Below are 13,018 nucleotides of genomic sequence, written 5' to 3'. Positions count from 1 at the left end.
CCTGTGGGGACCCACACTGGAGCGGTAAGAAGGATCAGTGCATCCCTGAACAGCTGCCTGAGACTTCCAGGCTCCCTTTCTCTTGTTGGGCTTGGTTATCTTTCCCTCTACACCAACAAACTTCAAAGACTGCTATAAAGCTACACAACACCCCAGTCAAACTCGGGAGGATTGACTGGACATTTTGAACCACGAGCTACTCAAACCCTTGGTTTCAGTAGAAATGCTCTGACACAGTCTAATGCCTTTCATTAGGGAAGTGTCAGAGATACTGCCATGGATTGACAGATCAATGCAAGGTCTCATGCAACCTTTGTTATGGAATTGCTCAGACCTACCTCTTCATGCTGCAGACCACCCTTCTATTTCCAGTGCAGGGTGTACAGAGTGTGGGGTGTGTTTTTTGGAATCATTCACTACCAAGCTGTTGTACTATCTGGCACGATTTGCTCTTAAAAATTTAATGTATATGTACACTCAGTAAGACTTCAGGATCTAAAATGCCTCCCCTTACACAGAAGTACAGAATGCCTCATTTACTTTGCCACAACAGTTTTTTCGTATACTTCAAATTTGTACTGGATCCCATTCTCTTCCTGGATATCAGCAGGGACACCTGGGTACCTGGGGAGAGAGGAGAGGAAAAAGCACAAGCCAAAAAGTAGATAAAAATGTCATGATGATTCACCTGTAATTTATCCAATCAACTAGAAAAGCGAGTTGTTTGGAAAAGGAAATGAAAATACTGTGCTTAGAACAGGTATACTACATAAAAACTGTTTTTAAGAATCATATTAATACTATCTGCAATGTGTACACACATCTTTTATATCAAGAAAGCATACTCTGGTGCAAAACAGTCCCCCCATTTTTGGCTTAATCAAAAAATTCCCAACATTTTATTAAAGTCTCCAACAGGTTATTCAAAATGTCTGCCAAGGTACAGAACACTTTGGGGTTTTTTTTTGCTTTGCTTTTCCTCAGATGGTTTAGAAGAAATGTTAAGGACAAGGTTTCTTAAAAGTCTGCAACAGATTCTTAAAGCAGCTGACTGCTACAACACAAAGTGTTCCTCTATATACCAGATTTTCTAAACCAGTTTTTATTAACAGACACTTTCAAAAATCTTTTCATCTTCCTGTGAGAGAACAAGGATTTTGTATGAGTAATATTGACTCTGAGGGAGAAGTACACTTTAAATTTTATTTGCTAGGTGTGATGGTGTCAGGTTTCCACTTTAGTGAGGAGATTACCTCATACTTTATAAATTCATGTTGCAAGGCCAAACTTTGATTTCAGTTCACTGGCAAAACCAATGTACACCCGAGGAACAGCCACGAGGGAGAGAGGGAGCTTTGGGTCAGGCCTCAGGACACGGAAGTGAATGCAGAGCAGCTCAGAATATGTTGGAGTTGCAGGTGGTGACTCATCCTCCTCACCCATCACCTTGTTTGCCTCTCCTGCATCCCTCCTCCCTAGCTCCCTCAGTGCTGTGCTAATCCACTCCTGGGCCCTCTGAAGAGACCGTCACTCTCCACACTTCAGGTTTCTTCCACTGCTGGTCTGTAACCAGCTGGGAGCCAAAACTATAGAAGGAGGAGGAACAGGTCCTGTTGTCCCTGGCTCTTGAGGCAGGTGTCCAAATTTTTGCTGCCTCCTTACTGCCTATTGGATGTAGTCTTGCTGGAGAGGACATAAAAGCATGACTGGATATGACAACGATAATATAGAAGAAACCACAGTGAATGGCACAAACTCATGGTTTGATGCCTTTCCCTACTACGTTTGTTAGGAATAAGTAATTTTGTCAAGAGAAAAGGAATAATCTTAGAAATCTATAAAGCTCAACTCTCTCTACTGAAAACCATTTCATTTGTCTTTGGCAGTTTATCAAAGACTTTCAGAGGCCAAGTATTTTTTATTCACAACACACAGAGAGTTACAAAGCTTAGTAAATATTTGAGTAATTCTAAATACAGAAACAGCAAGAAAGGTACTTTTTTTTTGAAGCAAACTGACACATGTAATTCTTTATTGTAAAGATTATGGGAAGGCTGAAGAACACAGTGAGTTCCAAGAACCTCTGCAGAGCATGGTGCAACTCCAGCTTGTAAGCAAAGTATGATACTGGGGAAAAAAATCACCTCTAACTCAAACCAAAAATGGCCTTAATAGGACCCTTGCACATGCAAACTAGGTTAATCTGAAGACAAGCCTCGTAGGCAATTTGATACTTACTCTGTGAGAAGTCTGTAGTCTTTATAGTTAATTTCTGGAAAAAATGTGTCACTTTCAAATTCCTTCAAGATTCTTGTCACAAACAATCGATGATGAATTGGTTTCTCCATTGCTGCCTTTAAAAACAATAGAAACTCAGTCACTATTTTATGCACCACAGGATTTTAGCAAAGCAGGGAAAAAATTACACTCTAAATCTCCTCTTTTAGACTCTGCTCAAGAGCACTTTCTAAAGGGCTAATTTCACCTTGTGTCTGTTCCACCTGGTAAGTGGCAGTAATACCTACTCTGAATTTGGGTTATCTGATAGAAATTAAGAAAAAAAATTGAATAGCCCTGTGAGGAGAAAGGAACAGTGTGGCCTAGTTGCAACAAGCAATTTCTGAATCACACCTCTCTGAGAAACAGGAAGGTGGTGGGAGATGCCCTCACCTCAAGGTCGTTTGTTCTGATGTTTAATTAATATCAACACTAAGGATCTGCAGTGTATTTTTAGTCTGCACTAGTTTGCAATTCCAGAGATCAAACCTGCCTATCAACAGAACTTCAAAGTTCGATCTCTGGATTGTGGAAAAGTGATAAAATGCATTGAAAGTTTTTAACAACATTTCCAAGCTCCTTGGACGAAAAAGTTTAAAATGACACTTGTTAGGTGAGTTTGTCACTAAAAACTTCAGGAGTCAAAAGTTTGAGATATTTTGTCTCCAGATAAGGTTGGAAAGACACCTCTCCCCATACCTTGTGGCATTAAACTAACCTATTAAAAGCTACACTGGTGATGGTGGTTACAATATATTTTTGAAAAGCTTGCAGCCATTCCTCCCTTTCCCTTAAACTGGCAACGAGCAATGCTCTTTGTGGAAGGTGACTCACCATGCAGCAGGCTATTAGGTACTACTTCAGCAAGAACAGGAACCAAGCCATAGCAAATGGAATACAATAAAAGTAATTGTTGCCACTGCTGAGAGGTTAATTTCTAGAAAAGCTGCCTGATTACTAGACAACAGGTAAAAATGGAAGGGGTAACTCACAACACACCAGCATCCAACAGCACTGAACTGGTATTGGTCCAGCTTCTACATAAATACCAGTATTTTTATTTGTTTAAGTAAGTGTGGCAGGTAAGAAAAGAAACATACACCTGCAAAATGAGAGAAGAATAATAATCTGCTCCACAAATAAAAACATACTGTTTTTTGCAAAGGGAGATACTTCTATTCTGTAGTAGGAGAATAAATTGATGTCCTATCCAGCTCTGGGAAGTCAGCTTCAGCAAGAACTCTCTACCACCAGGACAGGCCAGGGAAGAGCACACTGATCATAGATGTTGCAAAGAGAACTGAATTTAGTCCAAAGGGACCAGATGGTGACCTCTGTTCCAGGTAAATGGTTTCATTAGATGAGTGAACCAACCAGCTGTGTAACCATCCGCTCATTAATAAAAGAAGTGCAAATGCTTCCTCAGTTACCAGACTAGCTCTGGAGTCTGTGTGGAGGTGGCCCACAAATAGTAAACAACAAACAGAGAAGAACTTGGGAAAAAGCAAGGGACTTGAGGTGGTTATAACCCATATGTTTCTCCTCAGCAAGTGGGAATGCCCAGTGTCATGGCAGAGACAGTGCAGTGGGCAAGGAGAAACACACTGTAAAGTGACTCCACTTTCCATTTCACAATTTTCCCTATATTGGGATTTAAATAAGCACTTGAATCACATATAGGCTGACATTCTGACCTGACCTTGGCCTGTGCCCATGGCCCTGTCTGGTCACTCCAGGGCTGTGCCTGACTCTGGTAACCTCCATGGGGCCTGATTCTGCCCCATGGACCTTTCTCACCACCTCCAGCCCTAGCTGATGTGTCCTCTGTCATCCCAGTTACTGCCCCTGGGTTTCAGCTCCTTTGGGAGCACCTGGTCCTCCATGTTCTTTCACAGTATCTTCAGATAAGTAAATTTTGGATCAAACAGGAAGCCTTATACGTGTGGAGCCTATACATGAGCCTGTTTGGCAACGACTGGACTCTGACACTACCTCTGCCAACTACTGCCATGGACCTGGCAGGATGGCAAAGGAGCTTTATCACAACTCTGTCATTTCCACGGGGATTAAAGTAGTTCCTCAGTGACATTCAATTCACTCTTGCCCTGTCCAGCCCACTCCATACATTCCTTTTCTCAGGACTGAAGAGAAGGCAGAGGATGAATAGTGCTGAGCTGATGGAATGTTGATGTACTCATTCTACAAACACCATATCATAAGACCATACCAACATAAGTAAATCAACACCTGTGTGTGTTGTTTATTCTTCCTTTTAAGACGACTGTATTTAATATGTGGTAATGTGCTGGACTCATAGATCCTATTCCTAGGAACAGCCTAGTAAAGCCTGAGTGTTGTTTCTAATCAGTCTAAACTACATAGTTTAAATCTAGTTAAAAGAAACTGATATAACTGAGCAGTCTCTGAGCAACCTGGTCTAATGGAAAGTGTCCCTGCCCACGGCAGAAGGTTTGGAATAAGACGGTGTTTAAAGTGCCTTCCAACCTAAACCACTCTGTGATTCTATGACTCCCTTAGGATGTCCCTTAGCACTGTTTTTCAGAGTCAAAGCCAAGACCTGAGCCTCTGTGGTGGGGGGAAACAGTTTTCCTCCTCAAGTTATAAAATGGTAAAACCCCAGGGGGTGGTGACCCTTGAGGTTTTGAGGTTTTACCCAATGAGTGTTTCTGCAAATAAATATATCACAAGCAGAACGGAAGAGAAGGTAGTTGTTGTTGGTTGCAGAAGTAGTTCATGTTGTGAAAGCCACGAGGAAGGGGCTCGGAGCCCCTTGGGGCCTCTGGGCCCCCCCCAGCCCCCGGCAGGGAGGCTGCAGGAACTTGGAACAGTGTTAAACTGGGCCAGGTTCTGTAGCTGAGAGCTGAAGGAGCTTCTCCACCATGAGCAGCAGCAAGAGATACTGAAAGCAGCGGCAGACCAGCACTGACCAGAGAAACCGTGGCAGAGAGCCAGCAGAAGATAAGAAGCAGCAAACAGCATGTAGACAAGGAAGACACAGAGCTGTCTGAAGAGAGCCGAGAGAGAGAGCCAGCAGCAGCAGAGAGAGAGCAGAACTAGCTCTACAGACAGAGTTTTTGGGGTAAGAACTAAACCAAAAAACCCCCAAACTCCTTTTGTGACCTTTCCTAAGTGGAAAGGATGGACTCCTACTGAACAGAAGTCCTAAAACTGCAGCAGCACTGCAGAAAAGAGCTGTAAAGCTCAGAAGGAATGCAGAGAGGGTGACCTTGCCCCCCCCCCCTTCCTTGAGACAGAGCACAGAGCTCTGCGAAGGGGAATTTGAAAAGGACCATCATGAAGACCCCTGCGCTTCGTGATATGACGTGGTGATAGCACCCTTGTCCTGGGAAACACAGCCCATGGAAGAGAAGACCCTCGCTTGAAGACAAGTGGCCGAGGGGCTTGGATACCCCCTCGTGAGTACTGGCAGAGATCCAGTTACAGCTGCTGCATGAGAAGAAGAGTGAAACAGATAGACCTGCTGCCCTAGAGACATTGCTGCTCTGAAAGTGGAAAGGGATCTTTCTTTCTTCCCTCCTGGACTTTTATTTGGAGGGGAGAAGAGATTTGATCCATTGTAAATACTTATGTCATGGTAGAGATAATTAAAATTGTATATAATGTATTGTAGTATTTATTTTGTACAGTCATTGTAATGTATTCCCTTTCCCCCATTCTGAGTCTCGTGTAGTGTCTGGAAACCATCTCACACTGGGTTGAGATGTGGGAGGGGGTTTGGACTAGGGAATTAGATTTTAGGGCTCTCAAACCATGACAACCGCTCAATCAGGAGACAGTACCTCCACACAGAGAGCATCAGTGTCTGAACTCAGAAGAAGATTTGAAATCACAAAACTGTAGAATCACAGAGGTTGGAAAAGACCTCCAAGACCACTGAGTCCAACTGTTACTGAATCTTCTGATTGCTCCCACTCATCAAGCCTGAGTTGTACTTGGGAACAGTTTTGACATTCATGAACTAAATTTCTTGGGGATGAAACCAAGCCAGGAAATGTGCTCCAGGGATATGTCTGACAAGCTCTAACAGCTACCAGGGACTCCAGAGCCAGGACCTATGAGTGAGCCACTTCCAGCACACAAGAAGCACTCACAGGTCAGCAGACAGCCCTCAAACATGAAGTGCTTGCACAAAATCATGAAGTGCCTGTCATTACACAGAACAGCTTCGTAATTGCTGTAACCTACTGACCACTGCTGGGCTGTTCCGCTCCTCCTTCCACACCCACACAACCAACAGCAACCTCAACTCCTGGAACTCAGGAGATCCCAAGCAGTGCAGAGGATCCACAGAGTGTGTCACCATGCTAAGATCCAAAGAAATTAAGCTTGTAAACCTGTGCTGTGAGTAGTCCAAAGGCTTCCCTGGAGGCATCAGTACTGCCCTCACCCTGCAGTTGGGTGGGTGCTGACCTGGCACAACTCCCTGGGTGAGGTCAGGTCAGGCTGGTGTTTCAGTGTGAAGGTGTTTGGGCTGAGCACGAGGCACAGAGGGGATGCACTGTTTCAGGTGAGGCAGGTGCTCAGATATCCTGAATGACCCACACTAAGGGTGTGGGAAAACAAAGGCAGCAGAGGCCTGGAAGATCATGTTCACGTTCCCTGCTCACACCATCTACAGAAACGAGGCTGGCAGGATTGCTCCTGGGAGCTGGGGGACAACAGCCCTGGCCACAGGGGACCTCCCCAAGCCAAACTGATCAGAAGGTGCTAAGGTTGGGAGCTGTGTTAAAAGGCTCCACAGGGCAATAAGCCACCCTCTTGTCTGGCAATGGCGGCTGCTGCTGCTGTAGCTCTTGACAGATGTCCTCAGTTGTGCACCCTCATATTCAAGTATGTTTCGCATCTACTCCTCATTCCCCAGAATCCCACACCAGTGGGATGTCACCATCAGACCCAGTGGGATGTCTCCAGACTCAATGGGATGTCACCAGCCTAAGCTCACTGTGCCAAGGATCACAGACCAACCAGGGCAGAGCATCCCCAGTGAGGACTCCAAGAATCCCCCCATGTTCCTACTCATCCTTCAACATCCATATCAGCCCCTGACAGGCTGCCAAAGCAGCCCACCCCAAAGTTAAGTGCCAGGGGTGTGCTCCCTTCCGTAGCGAACTCATAGATGTCTGTGCACTAAGGAGTTAGCAATCCACAGAACAACTATCCTGAACACACTAGGCCGGTGCTGTGCATATTCCTTGCCCACAGGATCAGACAGAGAGCTGCAACAGAGGAGCCTGGAGGCACCTTCCCCTTGGAACTAGTGATTGTACCAACTGCATGTCCTTGCCTTGATCTAAAAGGACAGCAAGAAGATCTCATGTGAACATCCTTCTGTTTGACAGCAGAAATGATGAATAGACCCGTTTTCCTGTAAGAAAATCCTATAACAGCTTGAATAACCAAAATGGGGTAGCCCTTTATATGGACAAGGCTCATACTAATAAACACAATCAGTTCTAAACCTTTGAGCCGCACAAAGCAGTAAGATAAAAATAATGCTTTAAACCCAAATACCTGTAACTACCAAATAAAATTATTCACTTCAATTACCAATTGTTATTTTACTTCCCACACATTTGTACATAGTATAATGGAAATACTCTTGTGAAACCCTTTATGCATCTTTAATACAGGCACTACAAAAATGACCTGCAGTTTTGGTAGAGGTGTGTGTTTTCCATCAAACTCTTCTAGTTAAGATCACAAGCCTAGTTTGAATGCAGGAATCTGTATAAAACGGTTAAGATTTCTCTCTAATGAATTAATATTTCCTTTGAAATATCCTGAGCAGATGTTTGCAAGGGGGAAAACAGCTGAAATTTCAGAATTCAAGACCAGTTTGGGTTGGAAGGGACCTTAAAGCCCATCCAGTTCCACCCCCTGCCACGGGCAGGGACACCTTCCACTATCTCAGGTTGCTCCAAGCCCTATCCAATCTGGCCTTGAACACTTCCAGGGATAGGGCAGCCACAGCTTCTCTGGACAACCTGTGCCAGGGCCTCACCACCTTCACAGGGAACAACTCCTTCCAAATATCCCATCTAACCCTGCCCTCTGGCAGTGGGAAGCCGTTCTCCCTTGTCCCGTCCCTCCATCCCTTGTCCAAAGCCCCTCTCCAGCTCTCCTGGAGCCCCTTTAGGCACTCGAATGGGCTCTGAGGTCTCCCCAGAGCTTCTCTTCTCCAGGCTGAACATCCTCAGTTCTCTCAATGCTTCTCCATGTCCAGGGTAACCAGGTGTCCTATTACCCTAAGACATATTTCCTTACACTAATCAGCACAAATAGAAGCTCTTGGTCAAAGCTTCCAATTTATAATCTAAGTATTGTTGATTAAGAGTTTAAAAAATTACATTATTCTCTACCAAATATCAGCCAGACACTTGAAAAATAGTTAAAATATAAGTCTACAAGACAGGTGCTCCTGGAAGGAGAAGCAAAAACAATCACTCTCTACAGCACTAGATGAGCCTGTGGCTGTTGCAGGAAAGGGGTAAATGGTTCTGCTCACACCTGCATCCTGCAGAACTACTGCCAGAGGCTCTTGCTGGGCAGCTGTGCCCACTGTAAAGAGAAGCTGTCTCCACAAATTCCCTGCTTGGAAGCAGACTGAGAGTGAAGGACAGATTACTTCTATAGAATAATACCTGATTATAGACTGAACGCATTTGCAATATCAAATACATGATGTGTACTTCACCACACTCAGAAGTGATTATAAAACAGAAACTAAAAAAAAGGAGTAAAGAAACAACGGTGTTTTACAGGCTATTTATACATGCACTTCATTTTTCTCACAGCTTTAGCAATACCTAAATACTTCACTTTTTTTACTGTAAAAGATGCATTCCAAAGACACAGAGAAGAGGTTTGTGAAAGGCACAAACTGCAAAGGCAAGAAATACCAGAAAATGTATTTTCCTGCCCCATACAAGGCATAGTATCAGCCCCCATTTGCTACTAGGAGCTTGACAGCACTGTCATCATACATCTGAAGTCCTAGTGCCTAACAACAAGTGGACAGTAAAGGACAGTAGAACTGTTTCCTTCACTATGAAAAAAATAATTGCTTTACAGTTCTTAACAATTCTATTACTAATCCAGAGACTGGGAGCAGTAGGGACATCTGGCTGTTGGATGGGAAAGCAGAGTGAGTGCAATCTCTCGTCATATGATTATCTCCTCCTATTGCTGACACCATCACCAGGCAGCTCTCTCTAAACCCTATTTTCTCACCTGTATACATGTAAAAAGGGTCATACTCTGGCTAAAAATGCTGGACCATTTTTCTTTTTTTTTCATATCCTTTGCAGAGTCAGTCAGCACCCTCGGTAAAATAAATATAGCAATCGTGGTTTTGGTTGAAAAAACGAGCAATTTAGATACTTAAAATAAAGCTCTCAAAAGCACAACAACTGTATGGCAGTGGCCCACTGGCAAGACCAACATTTGGTTACTTGGACAGGCATTTTAAACTCGAGAGCTGAAATTCCACTTTCCAAGACTTGCTTTGTTAGAATTACTGCAGTTTGCACTTCCTAATGCAGAATTAATAGGGACTTTGAGCCATTCTCATCCCACCAGAGAGAACAAGTAACTCAGGAGTAGGCTGAATGTACCTTGTAAACTGAAGTGCCCCCGACAATCCAAACCATGTCTACTTTACTTTTTAGCTCTGGTGAATCCAAAAGAGCTAAAGCATCATCCAGACTTTTGGAAAGATAATGTGCTCCTTTCGGGGCTTCCCTAGAAAAAAGCAAAGTTTTATCACTAAATAATTAGAAGGCAATTCATTGTGATCATCAATACAATCTAGAGACACAATGTGTTTGGCTGAATTCACAAACAACTAAATGTAATTGTTTTGAAATGCCTGTTATTGCCAATCTATGTTAGAATTCTCATCTGACTGCACGTTTATCAGATTTCAGCTTTACTGTAACTTAAGGGGCATTATAAATTATAGATCTGAAATTTTATAACACATTTTAGAAAAAGCATAACAGAGGAATTTTATATATATAAATAAAATAAATTACAGATAATATAGACATTTTTACCTGAATTCCAAAACATTAATATTTCATTCAATAAAAATAGTTGAAAAGCCCCTATTCACTGCCCACCCACATGATCAGCTGCAAACCCACCAACACCCTCCAAAACAATAAACCACTCTAAGTGGACACTTTTGTTTAATAATATTTGCGTAACTGTGGGTGATGCATTCAAGATGAGAGCTCTGAAAAAGGGCAGTTCATCCACAAATCCTGATAAAAATAAGCTTCAAAAAAAGGATTAAGAGCCACCAATCTAAGCAGGAACTAGAGAAATGCAGTTGAACGTGAGTCAGAAAAACTATGGACAATTGTCAAATGGTTTGTGAGTAGAGCTAGAAGTTGTACTTACAATGCAAAGTAATGACGATTACTTGTAAATTAATTAAAAAAAATTAAAGGTAAAGTAGTTATAACACTCAGGACAAAGAGCAGAAATTCTTTCTAACCAAATACCAGAAATGATACATTTGGAATTACTGTATGTTGATTTGCTACAGGTATTTTTAGGTACAGAATTTTTATTTGTTTTATAGGCCTATTATTCATCATACTTACTTGAGCTCCCTGCTGAGCACAATATTAATTCTGTCTTTTAGAGGACGGCTCTTCTCAGGAATGGAGAACCAGGTTTTTTTACCCATTATCAGTGCATTCTGTTTACCTGAGTATGAGAGGAAACATTTACTTAAGTTTACTGTTTAGTGACAATGCTGGACTTCCCCTTCTAAACTCCACGTCAGCAGTTAACAAAAGCACAAGCTTAGGCCCCAGTTCACTAATCAGTCACATGTTTGTGGCCTCAAAGCATTGCCAGTCAGCTGACACCAATGCAGTCTCATATAAACTCATAATATTTTCTAGAAGAACCAGAAAAATTAAATCTAAAGCTGAAGGGCATCAGGTGTTCAATCACATTCTAAAAATTCACCTATAATTTCTGACCAAACCCAAGCATTCATAACCTCATATACACACCTTTTTTTATAAGATTACCTCTTATATACACAGTCCTAAGAAGAGAAAGGTTTCTCTTTATGAGAAAATGGAGTTGTCAGAAAAATAAACACAGAGGTTGAGAGTCAAGAGTCAGTGGTGACATCCCTGCTGTGAAGATTTATGGCAGCATAATCTGTTAAGAACCCTGGTCATGAAGCAACTTACCTACCTAACATCTAAGGTCACAACTTATCAAAAGATCTGCAGGCAGGATGGAGCAAAATTTATCTTTTTAATTGTATTTTAAACATTTTTTTTTGATCACAGGTTATTTGTGCCAGATAAGATTCAACTTGCAGACATCTAAAAAGACTTAAAATTGTGTTCTTCTTTTTTTCAAAAGTTGCAATGGGATGAATGAGGTCTCCAAAACACAAATAAAATCCTTCCTTAAGACTGTTGAAAAATTCCTTGTGGATTATGGAACAGACCTTTAAGTCAGAAAATGGAATAGGTCACCTAATCAGAACAAGGGAACATATTAGGCTGACCAGGAGTTTTAACAGGAGCATGAAAAAAAAAAAACATAGGAAGAAGTGACCACGTTGGGAAATGTTTGCAGTATAGCTGCTGTGTATTATCAGCAGGGTTACGGTATTCTGGCATATGGGGATGGCTCAGCACTCAGAAAACCAAGCAAAATTACATCAGAAGGGTCAGAGGTTTGGAATAAATGACCAAGGCTGAGCTACAGCAAACAAGTTAGATAAGCTAAAACAGCCTGAAAAAACCAAACCATCTCTGCTAGTTAATCAGCATGTGAAAACCTTTCAATTTTTAACATGGAGTTTCAGGGAAAGATGTTTTAGGTAAACTTCAGGTGAAGTTTTCTACTCTTTTGGGGAAACAGGACTTGGGAATCCTTTTCATTAACAGATCACCTGCATCCCCAAAACATCTGAATCATCTCATATCTTCATCTGACCCCAACGATTTCAAAAGGGATGAAGTACAGAGGAGGCTTGGGAGGGCAGGCTGTGTGCAGAAAAAAGGCTAGTAATCCAGGGAAATGTAAAATCCCCAGTTTTCCGTGCCTGACACTACACACAGTTCCACGTTACCTTCCACATGACACGTGGTAGTCATTCTCTGGAAGTACTTGTACTCATTCCTGGCAAGAAAACACGAAGAGCGTTACAATGTGGTTTAAGAATGAGGTCTCTAATTTCTAATATTTTTTGGCAATTTCTCTAACTAAAAAAAAGAAAAAAAAAAAAGAAAGAAAAACCCCCAAACATAAAGCGGGTGCTGACGGTGCCCGGGGAGGAGCGGCTAGACAGAGCCTGGTCCGATGCCATGGCCGAGGCGGGACCTTTGTCCTCGGTTGCAGGAGGGACAACCCACGCCATGGCGTGAAGGCGAACCCACCCGAAACCCCAACCTCGCCATCCCGCCATCGCCGCGCTTTCCCGCCTCGCCGAGCATCGCCCTCAAGGACTACAACTCCCGGCGCACCCCGCGCGGCTCCGCAGCGCCCGGCGGCAATGGTGCGGCGCAGAGCACGCCGGAAGCTGTAGTCCGTCCGCCCTCACTTTCGCCCGGCGGCGGCGCGGCCGTACCTGAGGGGCGGCCAGGGCAGCCGCCCGTCCTTTCCGATGCCCATGTTCTGGCTCACGGCCACGATGGAGTTGAGCGAGCGCGCCATGGCG

General features: G+C 43.2%; 1 protein-coding gene across 1 annotated transcript; it reads right to left on the bottom strand.

Moving 5' to 3' along the window:
- Positions 1–430: 430 nt before the first annotated feature.
- Positions 431–13,014, bottom strand: DHFR (dihydrofolate reductase). The gene is made up of 6 exons (XM_008923064.3): positions 12,929–13,014; positions 12,431–12,480; positions 10,929–11,034; positions 9,933–10,059; positions 2,239–2,354; positions 431–624 (listed from the first exon to the last, which is right to left on the bottom strand). Exons 1-6 carry the CDS (start codon positions 13,012–13,014, stop codon positions 537–539), a joined length of 573 nt encoding a protein of 190 aa, XP_008921312.1. The 3' UTR covers positions 431–536.
- Positions 13,015–13,018: the final 4 nt, after the last annotated feature.

Source organism: Manacus vitellinus, unplaced genomic scaffold (genome assembly GCF_001715985.3).
Source record: "Manacus vitellinus isolate BGI_N305 unplaced genomic scaffold, ASM171598v3 scaffold_23_pilon, whole genome shotgun sequence".
NCBI classification, from domain to species: Eukaryota; Metazoa; Chordata; class Aves; order Passeriformes; family Pipridae; genus Manacus; species Manacus vitellinus.
Note: the sequence above shows the minus strand (reverse complement) of the source record. Positions and strands in the feature narration are given on the sequence as shown.

Coding starts and splice junctions, on each gene's coding strand:
- DHFR (XM_008923064.3), bottom strand. CDS start 13,014: ATGGCGCGCTCGCTCAACTCCATCGTGGCCGTGAGCCAGAACATGGGC. Junction 11,035..12,430: donor TACCACGTGTCATGTGGAAG/GTAACGTGGAAC, acceptor TCTCATACTCAG/GTAAACAGAATGCACTGATA. Junction 10,060..10,928: donor GTGCTCAGCAGGGAGCTCAA/GTAAGTATGATG, acceptor GCTTTTTTCTAG/GGAAGCCCCGAAAGGAGCAC.